Source organism: Anser cygnoides, chromosome 5 (genome assembly GCF_040182565.1).
Source record: "Anser cygnoides isolate HZ-2024a breed goose chromosome 5, Taihu_goose_T2T_genome, whole genome shotgun sequence".
Taxonomy (NCBI): Eukaryota; Metazoa; Chordata; class Aves; order Anseriformes; family Anatidae; genus Anser; species Anser cygnoides.
In genome coordinates this window covers 26,819,993-26,839,922 of record NC_089877.1, presented here as the reverse complement: position 1 = coordinate 26,839,922, position 19,930 = coordinate 26,819,993, and the positions used below count along the sequence as shown (strand labels likewise).

Below are 19,930 nucleotides of genomic sequence, written 5' to 3'. Positions count from 1 at the left end.
ACAGTTGTACATTTTCATCATTGGATGTGGGTTTCTTAGTTAAAAATAATTTTTGTACCACTGCAAAGGAAAATAAACTTGTAAGGACTGGTTCAAGGAAGCATGATTAAGACCTCATGGCATCAAGTGTTCTGAAGATTGTTTTGAAAGGGTTTAAGATGTCTATACCAGTATTTAAACTGTCCAAAAAATATGCATAGCCAAATCCTATGTTAAAAATGTGACATTTTCTAATTTAGAGAAGAGGTAAAGGAAACAAGGCAAATGTGATCACACTGCCTGTTGTTTGTTCCCTTGCCAATAATTTTTAATGGACTGGCCAATTTTGACCAAATGTGGCAGAGTTAGAGGTCTTAAGATATTAAGCTTCTAAAATCTCAATAAAAATATGTGGCTAAATAGAGAAGAGTGACTCTATTAGCCTTCCAGGGAAAGAAAGGCTGTATCATGAACTCAACCCTTAATTAAATGTTAATGAATCCATCTGGGAACTAACTCTAAAATACAGATCAATAATAGGCCAAGGTTCATTTGTTCCATTGCTCCCAGACCTCCTTGCTTAACTGATACCATAAAAGAAAGATCTGTTGATTCTAATATGCTGGAATAGAAAAACTGTATTAGACATACAATGAAATAGTTACATGTACTTTCCAGGTTGTCTGTCAAATTTCAGGAGTTCATAAAGACAGCAAATTAGAAGTTAGCGACTAGCTAAAGAAAGCTAATCAAATTATACATATTAGAAAAATCAGTTGCTTGAACTCTGTACATAGAACACTTAAGGTTTGTGGTGATTTTTTTGTTGTTGTTGTTATAAGACAAAAAAGCTCCTGCATGAGAATGGTGAACTGTAGTGGAACAAATTGTAGTCATATTAAGTATGAATTTTTCAAATTTGAAATTGAATACAATCAAAATTAAATTGGAAAATGTCTTACACTACATATTCTTTCCTGTTTGCTATATTTATGTTTGAAGTCAATTCTTAAGTAGTAAGATTTATTTTGTATGGAAATAATGCAGAAGTAACATATAATAATGCAGAAATAGTAGAAACTTCAGTCCTTATGCATAGCTCTAGTTACATAGATTTTTCATGAGTATATCTCTTCCTACAACAGAACAGACACGTGCTTTAGGATTTCTGACACTGCATAGTTTGCTAAAATCTTTTAAATTTATTGGGAAAGGCTTTCAATCATTAAAATGAGAAGCATAAGTGTCTGAAATAATTAAATTCATTTTTTTCTGTAAGCAGCATTTCTGAGAACTTTTATATCCTATTTAGCAATGCTTATAATGTGTTTTCTGAAAGCAAATGAACCATTCTGAAATTGCATTCAGTCTTTATGAAATGTAAAATTTTATCCCAATAGCATATGGTACAAAATTAGAAATGTCCATATCTTTAGCAATTCCAAAACCCCAATTTCATTCTCAGTACTATACTTATTCTTGTCAGTTGATTCATGTTTTCAAAATGCAGTACAGATTATGGCTTTCTTTCCATTTTCTGATTTTACATTCTGTTGCATTCATATGTGTATGTCCACGAATATTTTATTATTTGCACTTGATACCAGTTAATTTGTTTAAAAAATTCTATTCCTTTTATTTCATTCCTTTAAAATTCACATTTCAAGAAAGGAGATTTTGGCAGTGTCAGGTAATGAAATGTTTTTTCATATGTTACAGCATGCAGATTGTTCACTTGTATAATTTACAATGTATTTTAATGATTGCCTTTTTATGCAGCACCCTTTCTTTTTCTAGCCAGTAAGATAACACTAATAATAATAATTAATAATAAGATTGAATGGATGTTGTGAACACGGTGCATGAGTTGTTAGCAACATGCATGTGGTTCTGCTATCGTCATCTAATCAATAAAATCTCATACTGCATTGAAAACTACAGATTGTTTAACATGATAAATCAAGTGACTGAACACTTTGGCTATATTAATATATATATACATACATACACACACTTATACACACTCTTTTGGAGAAAAGAGTGCTTTCTGATAGTGCTGTTAAAAGGGAAGAGAAAAGTCTCATTTTCCCCAGACTTCATACCTAGTGGATGTCTTGAATAAAGGGTTTCTTAAAAATGAAGTTTGTTTTGAAGGTTTCACTGGTAACAGTTCTACTGAAAGCAAAAACAAGGGAGACTAAATCCATCCTGCTTTAGAACCTGCTGTTCTTTATATTACTATAGTGTCTAGGATTTTAAGCCTGTCTAGAATTTTGTACGAAAACAGAACATCTGTATTTTTTTAATGATCATCTCTAGTCTCTGTATCCATCTAGAAGGCCTTCTTTGACCTTTTTTCTCACCCTGCACAGTCCTTTATTAAATACAGTTGTTAAGAAGTTTCCCTTTTATCATAGAATCATAGAATAGTTAGGGTTTGAAGGGACCTTAAAGATCATCTAATTCCAACCCCCCTGCCATGGGCGGGGACACCTCCCACTAGATCAGGTTGCTCAACATCCCATCCAGCCTGGCCGTAAACGCTTTCAGGGATGGGGCAGATGATTGTATGATGATTGTACTTGAGCATGGAGACATATATGGCGTACTTCTAACTATAGAGTTTTCAGACCTCAGCATCTGATATCCAAGTATACCTGCAATGCATAATTCCGAAGAGATTTGGATCTGTTATCAAATGGTGGCATGTCTTCATGCTTTAAAAAGACCAAGAAAATTAGAACGCTTGTTGCTTGTTCTCCTTACCTCAGTAATGCCACAGAATGCCACATCTGGCAGTTTGGAAAGATAACCCAATCTGAGCTTCTCTGGGTATACACCTTTCTTCTTCAACCCTTGTTTAAAGGGCTAATACATTTCTATCTTCACAAATTATGGGAGGGCTTCTTCTTTTGGCTCTCTTCTGGCCTAACTGCTTAAGAGGTTTTAGTCTTGACTAATAATGAATGTGAGTTCTTTTGTGCCTAGGAAATGTCCTGTCTTTTGTCTCACTGTCCAAGCTCTATAAAGTTCAGAGAGGAATATCATTAGGGGATTTGGTTTGGTTTTGCATGTTTAGGGTTGTTTCTTTTTGTTTTGGTTTCTTGTTTGTTTGTTTTTTTTTTGCTTGTTTTCTGTGACTACGTCTTATCCCAGATTCTGTTTTAATATAAGTGTGGTTGGTTGGAAAAGTCAGAAAAGACCCATTTCCTTACTTGAGACAAAAAAAAGATGAAATGCCTTGTTTTAGGGTAACATTTCCCCCCCCCTCAAAAAAAAAAAAAAACCTACAATTTGCTAGTCTCTAAATGTTCATGAAGCATATTTAACTCAGCCTTGAAATAAAAAACTAAGAGTTCTGATTTCTCTGCCATAACTGCAAGTTCTCTGGTCATTCTCATAATTTTGATCATTGCTCCAGAATGTCTGTAAAAGTTATAAAAGGTTATGCACAAGATCTTTTAATTCTGAAAATAATAAGACACTGAAAAATGAAAAGCTGTAATGGGTGTAATGGGCACAACTAATTCAGTAGATTTGCGTGAATTATTCTTCTTACATGCATTCATATACTTAGTATCAGAGAGAAATGCCAGAAGACTTTTCCACCCGGTGTTAAAAATTTTGACTAGCAGGCCAGGTGTAATTCATAGTTTTACACAGTTGTGTCCACGCATTTTTCTTTCTTTGCCCTCCACTCTTAGAGAATCCTTCTGCTTTTGTCTTTTGTTTACTGGCCTTCTCCAGTGTTCAGTCTGTGTCACTACCAATATTAACTTTCCCTTGTTCTTTGGGGAACTATTTCTTAGTAGCCAGATGTATGAAGAGATCTTGGTTCTGTTGTAGCTGGGAGTTGCTGTGCATTTATTAGAAGCATTAAAAATAAATATTTTCTTGTAATTTCTCAAGATAGCGTTTGGCATGCTGTTTTATCCTCAGCAAGTAGAATATGTATCATAAATAAATAAAGTGGGTTTTTTTGTTTTTGTTTTTACCACTTCACTCTAGTACTGTTTCACTCTTAGAATTGTTACAGGATCATGACTCTTAAAATGCTTACTTCTGTATTTTAGTAAAAAGAAGTTGCTAGAAATATCTCAGGTTCATAAGGCAAATTCATAAGATTGTACTCCATTTATTTTCTTTTTCTTTTAACTAGATACAGATAGCAGGATTAATAAGGCAAGTTTTGTTATAGTTGTTTGTATTGCAAAAGATTATTCTAACAGCATATTAAAGCTGCATATTTTGTCAGTAGATGTTTTCGTTTCAAAACTCTTGTCTGTAAAAAGATACAAATTCTTCACTGATCCTGGTTTTCATATCTGTATTAGAAGAAAACATATTCATTAACACTGTCTGTTAGTCATAAGATAAGGTCTGTGACTTTATTCCGTATCTTAACCAAATCCAAACAGAAGAGCATATTAAGAACCTGCATTTGGAGATGAGACTAGACAGCAAACTACATTTGGCAGTTCCCTTTATTTTCAAAGGTGGTCAAGCCTAATGACTGAGGGCAGACAGAAGGGTGCCACCTTACCAGATACAGTTTATGGTAAGTCATTTTGAAGGACCTATGTGTAATCTGTACACATTACAAAATTGCAGATTAAAAAATCTGTATTTTGCAATGTACATCTACATCTATATTGTGATTTGGCGCAGTAGGATTGGATCTGTAGATTGAAATAACAGAGGCTAATGCCACTGTGTATACAACAGAGATTCAAGCTTTGGGTTAGATTTAATCTGAGGTGCACATCTCCACACCATGTGTTTCAAAACTGTCTGAGTCTCAACATCTTAATTTCAAAGTAATGCTTTTAAATAGTTATTGGGTAGACATGATTATAGCTAAAGGTATGGAAAACAGTCACACATATAATACAGTTACTTTCTTGCTTCCTCTTTTCCCTTATGTTGGTGTGCAAACAAACACACTGTCCTATTAATGTAAACTATGCAAGTTCTTTCCTAGAAGTCACACCTTTTTTCCAATTTCTATAATAAATTAAAATGTCTTTCCTCTGTCTTCCCTTACTCTGCTCTTATGAGATTAAAAAACAGTAAGTGGGTTCCTACCACCTAACTATAAGCCTATAATCATGCTATCCTTGTTATTGTCTTCTTGCTTATGTGCAGTTGTATCAGGAAACTGAGGATACTGGATTTCTGCTGTAGCTCTGAATGTAGCTATGTGGGGATTTTGGTTTACTTAACATTTTTTGATCTCCTCAACAACAGGAAATTATTAGTGTAATCATAAAGCATACAGTTTTATACATAGTTCAGATTTTAGCCATCTTTGTTTTTCTATATGTAGTTAATTTTGTATCAGGATGAACTATCAGAATTCTCACATTTTCTACTTTTAATGATAAAAAATATATAAGAGCTGTGGAAATAATGAATTAAGTATAGTATATTAACTTTAGTTCAATTTCTTAGGAGCCTGAAACAAACACATAAAAGAGACCTGCTGTCATACTGTCTTGCCACCAAGATTTGAGGTGGATAATATAATGGTATAGAATTCATTGTTTTCATGACACAGGACACGTCACATTGTTTCTACTTTTGCCAAAATGAAATAATCAAATAAGTACCTACAACACATTCACTCAATATATGTGTAGAAATTAATTTGTTTTGTCCATGTGCAGCAGTGCTGTGAAGTAAACCATTTTTAAGTGATTTTAGCTTAGTGTAGATCTCTGTGAAAGTACCCTTGTCATGAAATTGGATCAGTGGCCTTGTATGAAAAAAAAAAAGAAGTTTATAACTGTAACTGTATTACAACCAGTGTATGCACTCCTGTAGACTAAGCAGCATGAAGATACAATTCTTCATTTTGTATCATTACCATGTCTGAATTCCGTTTGTATTAACATTTGCACTTAAAGAATTTTTGTGTTATGGAATAGCAATAACTTCACCACTTCAGTAATTTGTTTACGTATGTAGTATTCTACTGCAGCTAAATTGACTATACTGTATATGGAATTAAGAAGAATAGATCAACATTTTCGGAAAAAAAAAATGCTTTTGCTTGAGTATCCAGCTCAGGAAACATTTTCAAAAGCAGAGAATGCCCATCCTTTGAAAACTGAATCTCTTTAAGTAGTTCGTGTCAGCACTCTGTAACAGAGGGGTTCACATTCACTGACTATATTTCAAACTCTTGGCTTCTTTTTCAAAAAATGATGTACATACCATACATTTAAAACTTAGTACATGTGTTTTTATTTACCAGCTTCCTGAACAAAATGTGATAGCTATATGGAACACTTGGTGTTAACTATGTTCAGTACCTGTTCATCAACTTTCAATTATTAGCACTGCAAAAATGGATTTAAATATGTAAGTTTTTGCAGCAATAAAGGAATATACAGCAATTTAACGATTTTTTTTTTTTTAATCTGAAACTCAAGTCTAATTATTTGGTTTTTATTTTGATAAATATCTATTTCTATATATTATGGTATCAGATTTTAAATGACTTTTAAAATCCAATACACCTTATTGCTACGCATGCATTTATTGCTACGCATACATTTAGGTACAAGAAATAAACAAAAATTGAACATTAGTAATATTTTACCACTTTTATTATATTTAGTGTACAACCTATCCAATTTTGAATGTAAGAAATGTTAAATATGTAGGATCTCTAAAACATTGTGGGAGTAATTTATATATTTGAAATGTTTTTCATTGGCAGCTAAAGAAGAACGTAAAAAAGAAGAGAGCAGTTTGGAAAATGCACAAAAATAGTAAGTTTTTTGCTTGTGTTTTCTAACAGTTTATTTTTGGTCAAAGACGTTATTGATCTAGGAATTATAGTAAATAGAGAAAAGCATCTGTACTTCAAAGAAGTAATGTACTTTCTGAAAATTTCTTATCTAGGCTTCCAGGAAAGAGTTCAGTTGAATTTTTACCCAGTTTTCTGTTTGAGGTTTTAATTGTTGTCAACATTTAATTGAATCAGAGTCTTACAGAATATTGTAATAACTGATTAACTGCTTAATGTAGTAAAAATATGTTTCAGTATCATAGAACCTTTTCATCACCTAAGCTATTGAATGCAGTATACTAAGAAGCCAATGAAATCTAAATGTTTTTGTTGCCTGAACATCTATTCCTTACTTAGGCCTGAGGAGGCAACATATGGGAAGAAGTAAGATACGTTGATTTATGGATAGATAATAAAATATTTAAGAAATCAATATTTATATTAAATATTGTTTACCATGTTATATTTTTATGAGATTGAAGTATCTGCTTTTAACCTTATTTGTGTTAGCTATGGAACTCTTTATATCAACGAAGGTAATTTTAGCTGTTAAAACTTTTAGTTGTAAAGATATCACGTATCTATATGAAAAATACTAACTACAGTATTTTCTTTGTTTCATTTCTATCCTCATACATTTAGAGATTGTTTTGCTCTATTCATATAAAATGTAAACCAGCTGTAAGACAGTTTAAAGAAAAGCTTATAAAACATTTTTTTTTGCTTTTTTTGAAGAGCATCCATATAAAGAGCAATAGATAAGGTTTCTTCATCTGAAAATTAGAAAAAGTAGTTTTCTACATCATAATGTACATGGCCATATGTTCAATTAAATTAATCTTTAACTTCAATGAATATTTATTCTTCATGGTCTAAAGGTAGATTTGTTGCAGTCTGTATTTTTATGTTAGATTTCTGAGCCCTGAGTGACTTGACCTAACTGAGACACACAGATTAGTCTTCCTAGACAATCAGAAGAGAGAGAGGCACCTCCCAAACTCAATTCAAGTCTTAGGTGAACTGTTACCATTTGCTGCAGAAGGTGGCAGAAAATTGGCAGAACTGTTGATTAACATTAGCTGGCTAGGCTCTTTACTTTCTGCCTACCTCCAAACTTTCCTTCTCTGGCACAGTTGTGCTAATGTTCTAGCTTTGCAGCCTTTCTAGAGCAGAGTAGACACTCAGGGGTACAAAAGTACGCTTAATTTGCAATTGAGTTAAGGAATTAGTTGTCTGATAAAGAGTTTGGGTTCTGTTGCTCCTAAAAGTCAGAAAGCGGCACAGGAAGCTAGAGCAAGCTAAATGAAAGCAAAACAGTGCTACTTGGGGAACATCTGAAGATGAAACACAGAGAGGGGCAGAGGAGGAAAGAGAGGGTGTAGAAGAATTCAGAATTCAGGACAGCTATAGCTGGAATGGTGAAGGTTTCAGTTAGGAAGGAAGAAGAGATCATTATGTTAATAAGGCTGCTGTTATCTGAAGCAAACTTGCAAAGAAAGTTTCTGGTCCTACTGTCCCTCACTCAGCTGTCCTAGTCAAGCTGTATGAACAGCTGAGGAATACGTGGCCAGCTGAGTGTAATGGAGATGAAAATCACCTTCACACTGTCCAGCAGAGGTGAACTGTTTTTACCATACGACTGATGAAGGCATTTTAGTATTTTAAGTGTTTGAAATCCCAGAATGGTTAACACAGACATTGAAAGCTGTATTAGCTTATTTATTTATTTATTTATTTACTTTCTCCTGGTAGGGTCGCTACAGGACCCTTCAACTTGGAATATTCAACTTGGCTTATTCATACTCATTTCACTGTCATTCCTTTACCGTTGATCAGCAATTAACTTGAAATATATTTTCATGTCTCATGCAAAACCTGTGCAAGAAAAGTTATCATGTACAAGGATTTAAAAAACTATCAGCAATACAGGATATTCTCCAACATGTCCTAGAAGCTGTATGCGTCTTTAAAGAATCAAAAAACAGAGCATATGGCTAGCGTAGCTCGAGTCTGAACTTCCTTACTTTGTAAAGCAGCTGGAGTAAATTTTGGTTTGTTTTTTGGGGGGCATCTTCTCTGTCTTTGGATAGTTATTTTGTATTCTTCAAGCCTAGCTAATACTTGATGCTGACCTTGGCAAGTCCATATAAAAACATAAAATGGACTATGCAAATACATGTAGAAGTTAAGAAAGAAGTATTTCCTCAAGGTGCATCTATTGTTCAAGTAACATCTGTTTCATAGTTGAGAGACTCCTAACAGATCTTTCAAATACCTCTTATTTATTTTATTTTCAATATTTCCACTTCCTGTATTTTAGATTTAGGACCTATTGGCAGCTATAAAGAATAATATAATTTTCCTTTGTTTAAATAAGTTTGTTTTTTCAAGAAAAATGGATTGTTTTGAAATATGTTGTTACCTTTATTTTTAAATTATAGCATTAGTTTTAGTAAGTTTCACCAAATCTTACAGGATTGTGACATACACTTTGCAGAGAAAAGTGATTCAACCTTTACAGAAATGAACATACTATTTTGTTTTGTTTAGATGAGTCTCCACGTACTATCGCTAGTAATGTGAATTGCTTCATTTTATCTTACAAAGCAATGTCATAAAGGCAGTTAAAATGCCATCAGAAGTATCTTCTGTAATGAAAGGCTACTTTGAAAATATTCAGCTGTACAACAATACTGTATCCACACTATAAAATAAAAGGGCATTACAATATTGGCAATGTGTTTTCATAAAATTAATTGCTGTTATCTGTTTATTTACACACTTGGAAGGAGATTTGTTTTCTCTAAGAGCTTTGCAAAATGATTATTGGCACTGACTGTGGCTTTTTTTGCTGCTACTCAGAATTCTCCCTAACTACTTGAAAGTTATTTCTAGCCTAACCTGGAGATTTTTTATTGACTTGGCATATGACCCTTCCATAGCCCTTCAATAAAGATAAATGGCAAAATAAGTTCTCTGTGGAGTGTTGCAGAATAAAAATAAACACATAGATACAATATAGCATTTCCTTTAATACAGTAAATCCAGTTTTTCTGTTTTAAATTGGTTTGACTGTATGACATGTCTATATGATGGCTCATGCATCTGTAAGTTGACCTCCTAGGAGTGAGGTAGGTGTTGGAAGGTTAGTTATACTCAGCATGAATTGCTGCTATGATTTCCAAGGCTACGGGGAAGTTACGGTAATTACCAGCCTTGACTACTGAATCAGGAACCAGTCCTCAGAGAAACTGTTTCCCCCGTGGGCTTACGTGTTGACAGTTTCTTTTCCCCCCCCATCATAGCTTTGAAGAAACAGTGGGATACTTTGGGATAAAGCCAAAGCCTGGTGAGAAGGAGATCACACCAAACTATGTTTTCACGGTGTGGTACGAATTCTGCAGTGACTTCAAGACCATTTGGAAACGAGAGAGCAAAAGCATTTCCAAGGAGCGGTAAGGTTCTAATAAAGTCATTAATACCATTTTAGATGTCTGGGAAACTGTTCCTTCTCAAACCCAACAAATTATACTCCTATATTTCACAGGCGTCATTGTTTTCTTTCAGATCTAATGGACATCAAGGAAAGATTATTCCCTCAGGGTGCGTAGGAAAATTCACCAAAGGCATGCTGTCCCCACAAAAAGATAAACACATATAATCTGATAAATTACACTTTTGTAACCCCTTCCAATTACTAGCTAGTAAAATGAAAGGGGAGCTGTGCTAATTTGTAACAGATTGCTTCTCTGTGCATTTTCATGTTGAACTAGCCTAAATGAGGCGATATTGCTGTCGCAGACAGTACAGACAAATAAAAGTGAATGCTTTTCCAGTTAATATACTGCACTTGCATCAAAGGGAAGCCCCAGAGATTCAGGCCACACTTAGCACTGTGTTGAAGCCCCACACTGGATTTACAGCACCACTTCTGACTTTTGGTGTCCTGCTGAGGACATCAAACTACTTGCCGCTAGATCTCACCACAGACTCCTGATTTTATTAGTTAGAGTAAAAAATATATATATAAACCCTTCAATTATTTGCTTGATTTTCTTAAAGAAGCTAAAAATCTTTTACAAACAAAAAGCACTTCCACTACAAGTGAACCATGTTTACCATATCTTAATTCATTTGAAAAGACGTAAAGAGTGCTAATGTGGTCATGCTTTGGAAAAGAATGGATTAATCACTTTCAGATGAAATATAAATCCAGGTGTGTATTCCAAAGTGACAGAGATTTGAAAGAAAAGATATCTTAAAAAGTCTTAGCAAAAGTAGTAAAGTCATTTGCACTTATATTTTCCTTTTTGCTCCACATCAGTGGGGCTTCTAGATGTGTGTAAATGTAGATTTTTAAAGGACAAGATGTAGAAATTTTAAATTCCCAATTGTCAACATTATGGACATTGTTTTGCAGATGTTACAGGTTTTAGACACTTGAAAGTTGTAGCTTTTTGTGTTGTCTGCTTTATGATTAGGTTGGTTTTAGAAACTGCCAACTGTGAACATTTACGGAGAATCCTTTATTCCTTTGTTTCTAGTTCAATACACAAGTTTGATTTACACATTAGAAACCATGCAAAATAAGTAGTCACTGAGCAGATAACTATAATCATGCTTAAGGATCATCTCAGGGATATACTTTTCCCTTATTCATTACTTATTTTTGTTCCATAAATAGTTCATCGTAAATAGTTGTATCCATAGATACAAATTAACATCCAAGAAAAAAAAAGTCCAGATCATACATCCATTGTTTTTTCTGTAGTTAGCACCTTGATGGTGGGATACAGTGATCCCTTCAGTGAAATTGATCTAAAGTCCCTTGTAAATGTTTTAGTGCTATATTGGAAATCGTAACAAAACTCAGTTTCTTAAAACAATATTCAAGAGATCTTTGTTTCTAAGTAAACTACTATTTTCTGTGCTTTCCTACTGGGGTGAGGTGAGAACTTCTTGTTGTTTAATAACAATTTAAATAAAATGTAAAAGTCAAAATGTAACTAATATTTCATCAGTTCCTTTAATATATACCCTTAGTCCTATTCATAAATGTAAATCAGTATCAGTAGAATGCAGAATGCCAGTTAGTATATTTCTTCAAAGTAGTGATACTTTCTGGATTATACAGACTTTTTTCAGAGTTCACTTCAAATTATTTTTGTAAAGTTTCATTGGTGTCGAAAGAACAATGCATTGTCCTTTACACTCAGAATCTGGGTGATTCATCGAGACGATGTGCTGCTGAAATGAGGAGCCTTGTGTAATAAGTAAATTAGAATGGCAGAAGAGCTGTTTTCATTATCCTAAATTGCTTTGTAATGTACTATTGAAAAGAAGAACCTCATGAAATCAGTAAATTAGAGTGATGGGAAAACTATCTTAATCATTTGAAAATGTCCTGTGAAGTCATGACCTTTTTAGGTTTCTGTTTTATGAAGTACGAGACTAACAGTTGATGAACTGCTGTCCAAGAAATTTTGAAAGAAAGCTAAGAGTCATTGTGCACACTGGTAACTAAAAACCTTAGTATGACAGGAATGGACAGCTGTCTTCCTTAACTGGCTAATTAATTGGATTCACTGTTTGTTTTGCATTTTTAGAGATTGTAATTAAAAAAAACTGCTCATCTTCAACCAATTATTTTGTTGTGAAGGAAATTTTAAAGAGGAAAAATTGATAGTAGAAGTCAATATTTTCAATCTTGGGTTCTGAAACTGAAGCATTGACATCCTTATGTAAATACTTTTACAATTACCTTACCTTTCAAATTTCAGGATGAGCTGCAGAAGCATAAAATGGATCTGAATTAGACTAGGCATGTAGATACCTAAATATGGATTTCATTGCTTATATTTATAGGGTTATGTTAATATTAATATTGGGTTTTAATTTCTCTCTCATTAAATACAGCTCAGAAAATTGAAACATTAATTATAGTATGTACCATTATGCCATACCAAATCTATCATTAAAAATGTATAAGCTTAAAATTCATAGTAGTGAAACTAAATCAAAAGATATATTCCAAAATTAAAATTTTATGCTGAAAACAAGCTACTTTGGGTTGCATAACAGAAGCTTTAAAATATCTGAATTTCATGAAAAAAGGATACCACCTTTAAGAAAATGACAACCTCAGCTGCAAGAGCCTGTTTTGTCTAAAATCTACTTGGCTCCTAAATGTAACACAACTGTAGAAATCTAATTAGATTTCTATGAGGCTTTTTTGTAAAGTAAGGGAAACACTTTAACTGAGCTGCCCCGCACTTAACCTACCATGAAAATAAATTAGCTGCCTGTAAGATATAGTTGAATCATTGTCGCTTTCCTGGACAAAATTTGCACACCATTTAGAAAAGCAAGACAGAATTACAGATAGCTAACAAACTTAGATAGATACAATAAATAAATGACTGTAGAGATAAAATGAAGAAAATTTGAAAGGAAATGAAAGAACCTTTAAATTTAGTGTATGTGTGCGTCCAGGTACATCAAGTTTTTTGCTTTCTTCTGTTTATGAAGTTTTGAGATGCTAACCAAATTGAAGACTAAAATGAAGGTATATTTTTCTGGCAACAGTGCACTTATACCATGGTGGATTGCATATAATTCCAGTCTCACTTCCTTTTTTTAGACTATTAATTTTATTTTCAGTAGGTATGTCTGTGCATTCAGAATCAAAACAAGTGTGTATAAATAACAACTTGAATACATTTAATTGATGTGAATGCCTACCCATAAATCTATTAAAGCATTCAAGATCTGCTAAAGTATATTTCAAGAGAATATTCTAGACAAGTCTGAATGTAGAGAAAAAGTATAAATATAGAAAAAATACGAAGTAGTTTGCAGTGACTATTGTAATCACAAAATGTGATTGCACGTTTTGCAGAATAAGTGTGACAAGGATTATCATTGTGTTTATGCTTTACATATGAAATACCTATATATGAAAGGAATTATTGCTGTTAATTTTTCTCACTGCTTACACTGTACATACCATATATCTTACACAAAGGTAAGATTACAGCATAGTTGCCATACTGGATTAAGCCATTTCTTTTAGATAGAACATATATACAAATTTCATAGCTCAGGAACAGAAATCAGAAAAGAAAAAAGAGAACCAAAGTTTGTCTCGATGGCTGGAGAAGACATTATCATTATTTAATGAACAGAAATACATGCTACATTTTAAAAATAGGGCAAGTCCTATTTATGAAAAGTCCCTTTTTAACACCTTTTTTGTTCTTGAAATTTATCTCTGTCACAAAGCATGTCGATGGTCTCAGCTTAATCTTATGAAAAAAGCTATAGTGACTTTTTTGGCACAAAAGCAGTAACAGGTTCAAAAAGCAGAAGGTCTGAATGTAGCAGTGTAAGTTGCTAATATTAAAGAGGAAAACGTCTGAACAGTAAGAAAGACACTGAACAGTGCCCAGTAAATATTTGTTTATTATAGTAAATTGGAGTTGGCTATACTTTTCTACTTCTTTCTTTTCTGATGTTAATTTACTAAATACAGAATGAGTTGTATTGGTTGCTCACTGTTTCTGAACATGAAGAGAGTAAGCTTGGGGAGTTCTTGTTTGTAACACTACATGATCATAAGAGATACCCTGTGAATTGCAAAAGCTCATAAAAATGCTGGCCAACAAAATATTTAGAATCTTTAACCATCAAGTAAGCTAATCTATGAGGCTATTTTGCACCTTAGAAATGACTGAAATTTGACAGAAACACTTGCCACAGAGGAACTAGTGAATTGTATTTTCATTTTCAATATTACAGTGACCAAGGAGGAAAAATAATCTTTGGTTCAAGATGTTATACAACTTTTAGATGACCAGATTTACTTTATAACTTGATTTTAAAAGTGAATTCCCGTAACTGTGTCTTCTAGAAATGGGGAAATTTTACATAAGGCTGTGTTATACAGTTGTAGTGCCAACACTTCTAGCATATTATAATCATAATCTTCCTATCTTATCATAGTACCTATCATGATTCTCTGCACATGCGCACAACTCGATGACATGGAATGGGGAAATTAATGAAAAGCATAATATTATAGCATATAGCATTATAAGCATAATAATGAAAAGCATAAAACATTATACAGGTACTTGGAATAAGAAAATGCATAAGCCAGATGAAATTCCAATGACATTACAAATATAAGGTAACTACTTGATAAAGAATGTGTGCATGACTTACAAAATCAAGTTGTTATTCTTTAGAAAAACAAATAAAAACTTGAAAAATACCAAAAACTCTAAGGCACCAGAGCCAAAATTAAGCAATAAAGGTTTGCCGTGTATCTGAAGATGGCAGCTAGAACCTGATTGAAAATGCTGGCATTAGAGGCTGTGGCTGCATGAACCAAAGTGATTTTGGTACTAATGCTTATACAGGTCTGCATATTATTACAGGTCTAAATATCATGCACATATTAATGTGCTTTTGGTGGGAAAGTAATTAAACCTGTTGTTTTCAATAATGTGTTGCTTCAGTGTAACCTATAGTATCTCACAGATGGTAACATCCTGTCTGGAACCTCTAAACAGTATAAATCTTTCATTCATATATTTTGTTGATGCTTACACATTATATAATCACTGTAGTGCAATAGCATTCATGCCATATATATTTCACAGTAGTTTTGGAATCTGGCCTACTGAGTTGGAGGTGATAGGTTAAATATTTCTGAGCAGTGGTGAAGTCTGGGACACCTCTCTGTGTTCTTATTTCAAAGGGAGAAATGCTAAGCAGTCTCCCCTCAGTACCAGGGTAGTCATATTCTTTCTCTATCCTTTTCTTTTGCCAGTTTTCGCTCCCTCAAAACCTTTGTCTATTGATTGTCTTGTGTCTGTCACCTAAGACAATGAATAAAAAAATGTGAGAATCCAGATTTGCAGCTGTTTTGATCAAAATGTACTATGGCAGAACACACTGTACTGAGCATTAGTCCAACTGCAAAAAAGGGCATCATCCAGCTATCATAAAATCTGCTTATCTGGTTGAGTGAAGAAAAAAGAAAAAAGTGGTATTCTTCATGGCTACATTCTATAAGCATTTTGAGTAGAAATTAGGTGGCCAATGTAGCCTTTTTTCTATATGAGAAAGGCAGAGTTGAAGTAGCTGATGAATTGCAACATGAATTAATAAAAAGTTGTACCAAATTGTTTAGCAATGCAGACAGAGAAAAAAAAGTTTTTACATACTTCTGAGGTTGAAGTATAGCTATAGGACAAATCAAGGAGACAATTATGATTTACAGGCCTGTGTGGCAAAACAAAAATGGCTAGTTTCCATAAAGCAGATCTGGCAAGGTGCTGCCTTAAGGCTCTTGCTCTTGGAAAGAAAAGCAGTGTTTTCTTTTTAAGTGTTATTAGGGAACAAACGTACAACAAAACGGAAAACATTACTGAATCATTATATAAATCTACAGTTATCTATGTGTAGTTCTGCTCCCTTCCTTTCCAGCAGGATATGGTGAGAGAAGAGTAAGATGATCAGGTACAGAATAGCTTCTGCATAAGGAACTGTTTAAATAAAGGGGGATTTATAGGCTTGGAAAAGAACCTAATGAAAAGGATACAATAGACAACTGTACAGGCATGAAGGGCAAATGGGAAATAGTCATTACATACCTCATCTAATACTACAGTTGAAAAGCATCAAATGAAACTGGCAAGTGACTGGTGCAACCCAAATGCAATGATGCATCTTTACAGTAGGCATACTTAATCTGTTGAACACATTGCCACCAGATGTCCCAGGTGTCAAAAGTTTGCATTGCTTCTGAATGGTGACACTACAAATTCATATTAGAAAAATCTATGAAGGACCGTTAAATGTGAAAAGAGTTTCCAGCTGCGAAAGTATTCTGGGGATTATCACTGAATGCTTTGGCTGTCCTTACATGCTCCTAGGTATTTACTAGTACGCAGCTCAAATGGACTGAAGCATATTTTTAATCTGACCTGTTTAAACCTTTTTTGCCCTATTGTTTCCTTTTTCTTTAGCACCAGCTTTCATAAAGGCATAGAATTAGATTTTTTTTTTCTTGTGATTACAGAGCTGAAATTTCTCACCTGTAAACAGATAATCAAAATATTGACAGTAGATCCAGAAAAACTAGAAGCAAACCAAGTATGTTAGCAATTTGAGGTTTTGGAGTCAAATTCCACTGAGAACATAGATTTTGCTATGTATGTGCTAAATTAGTTAATGAACATTTATTCTAAATACAGTTTAAAGATTTGATCAATAATGATTAAGTTCTTTTCAGAAGGCTTGACTGAAAGCTTGAGTAGCCAATTGTATTGTACAACACAATAATAGAAGTGGAGTGTTCAAACTTCAAAGTCTGTTAGAAGGCTCCTGATTGTGAAGCTAAGCGAGGACTCCGTCAAATAATCTGCCAGGCCAAGTAATATACAGGCATCTGTCTTCTAAAATTTTAAGACTGAAGTGTAGGCTGCCATGTTTTATGGGCTTACAGTGTTTTCAGGAAGCTGTGCTGTTACTTAAGGGTTAGTTTATGGTCTACATACAGAAATTATCGTATGACTGAGAGCAGTAAGGCATGTAACACATGAAAGGTAGTTGAGCTATGGGGGTATTTCTTAGTCTCTCAGAGGGAGTCACTGTTTAGCTGTGTTTAAGGATTTGAGGTGGGTATGCAGCTTGGCTCTAGGTTGAACACTTGATGTTGACCATAGCTGCCCCTGCTTGTTCATCTCCACCCATATCAGAAGATTTGAATTGCACAACAATTCCTGTGCCAACACAGTCTTATGGGAGAAGTTTGAACTTTATGTCATGGAAAGCTCAAGTGGAGTGATCATTCCAAGCTATTTCATAACCCTCAGCTATCCACATAATCCACCAGCTGCAGGGAAGGAGCTATAGCACCAAAGAGAATGGATTATTCCAGAATATCAGGAGTTGAGAGAGAACCAGATAATTTTGTCTGTCTTTACACACCAGTAAGGGTTGAACATACCTGAGTAGCAATTGGCTTGCTTAGAAGGGATTTTATGTATCCCGACTGCGGGCTTTGGAGCACAGAATGGGCCAGCTCACACCTTCTGCTCTCTGACTCAATGAGAAGCACAAGTGAAGAAGACAAGAGTTTATCTGCTTAGATCCTATTGATCTAAGTTTGATCATATTTTTGCCTGTGAGGAGGAAAACTACTTTCATGAGCTTATGAGGGAGATATTTTATAAATACAAGCTTATGTATAAGTTTACTATGTTCCCAGTTATAAAATACATTTAAATATATATATATATGTTTTTATTACGTTTTGATCACTTCATTCAGTTTTGTTTTCCATATTGTGTGGTACTGTGCCATCCTGCTCAGTATTACAGTTGACACCACATATTCTCTGTTCATTAGGGTATATTGACCTCCTTTGCTCACTCTTGAATGAGAGCAGTGTTTCTTTTGAATGCATCCATATTGCAGCTGATCAGATTTTAAAGCTGAATTGACTCACATTCTTTAATTCTTATCTTTTCTTCTCTGCAACACACTGAAACACCAAAAGCTATTAGTGTTTAATGTCTTGGAATGGTAAGTAGACCTAGATTATGTCATTCACTGATTCATTCTGCCCAAAACACAATGTGTGAGGAATATCTATGATTTTATTGCCTACTCTATTTGAGAAGATTATAAAACATGCATTAAAAAAGCAGGTCTCCACTGAGGTGACCCTGACAGAAGTAAATCTTCATCTGTTTTCTGTAAAGACAAGCTAGTCTTTACACAAGCTAATGTGTCTTCCTATGCTATTTAATACTGATACAGGAAAAAAAATATAATTTTGTTGAGTCTGTTCCTTTGCACGTCTCCAGACTCTCCCTCGTGGTCATGGCTCTGTTCATGTGAGCTGCTCCTATGCACATTAATTCACACAACAAAAATTCAGAAGAAAGGGATATATAGTGGTTGGTGCAATGTTTGGTTCATGTTTTTCAGCCTATGCCTGCACGTTGAAAATTGTGAAGCTCTGTTTCAGAGCTAGATTCTGCTCCTGTTTCTCAAGGCTCTTGAGGAGACTCTTGTCAGACTAATTATGTATATTAACTGAACTTTCCTAAATCTAGAGAATGTATCAGTACCTGTTGTCTTTCCTGCTGGTTATTGTACTACCTTACTGATTTCCCGACCTCCCTAGGGAGCCCTTTTACTATGTAAAATTCTGCATGTTCTCCCAACTTCTGTGTGGTGTTTCAAGTAACACGTAAGTAACAAATGAACTCAAGTAGCATAAAGTGAGTAACCATTTTAAGTCCATATTTTGTAAACCTCACTCATTTTCACTAAGAAACTACTTAGTACAGTACGTCTGTAGTAAATGTTTCAGTAATGTTTTTGAAAGTCTTAAGACGTTTTGTTGGCCCTTGTATTTAACACAAGACTTCAAGGCATTCCTTCTATTTTTAAAAAATTTCTTTTTCATCAAATTTCTATAAAGTATACAATGTTAAAATTGGTTGCCTTCATTATCATCTAATATAACTGCAGTTACAAGTAAGAAGGGAAATTTAACAGAATATTTATTTAACTTACATTTTGACTTTGTCACTTAGCTTTTGTTTTACTTAAACTTTGAACAAGTAGTTGCTGAAGAATTAAAAGTAGATGAGGAAGTTATATTTTTGTAAGAAGTTAAACAATTAACATCTATATAAATTCTCATAAGCTATGTCTACTACCTTGAACAACTTTATAATAGTAACTGAAAATAGTAGCATATTGTGTGGTATGTTTGCACATTGACTAATGACATAATATGTGTGTCTAAGACAACATCAGAAAATAATTGGTAGTTTAGTTCTATCCTTTCAATTGTACTTTATATGTAGTTCTTTCTGTACCTTATCTCTAATTTTACTTTTGATTTTAATATATTTCTGAAAGTATAATCTGAAAAAAAAATGAAAAGTTTTTCTAATAAAGTTATACTATTATATGTTTTATACAAACGTAATTATTTTTATTTGTGCTAGGGAAAGGTAGTACAAAAAAAAAAAAGAGTGAACAGCAAAGAGGCATACCAAAGTCTTATTAGCAAAAATTGTCTAGTCACTAGATAATTGTTTTTTAAGTGATTTGTTTATTTTTACT

At 33.7% G+C, this 19,930-nt stretch overlaps 1 protein-coding gene across 1 annotated transcript in view; it reads left to right on the top strand.

The window, feature by feature from the left end:
- Window positions 1-19,930, top strand: part of FMN1 (formin 1) — a 143,621-nt gene that overhangs the window by 110,926 nt on the left and 12,765 nt on the right. Inside the window, exons 14-15 of the mRNA XM_048058754.2 lie at window positions 6,704-6,755; window positions 10,081-10,230. Of these exons, the coding sequence (XP_047914711.2) occupies window positions 6,704-6,755; window positions 10,081-10,230 (202 nt within the window). The remainder of the gene's footprint in view (window positions 1-6,703; window positions 6,756-10,080; window positions 10,231-19,930) is intronic.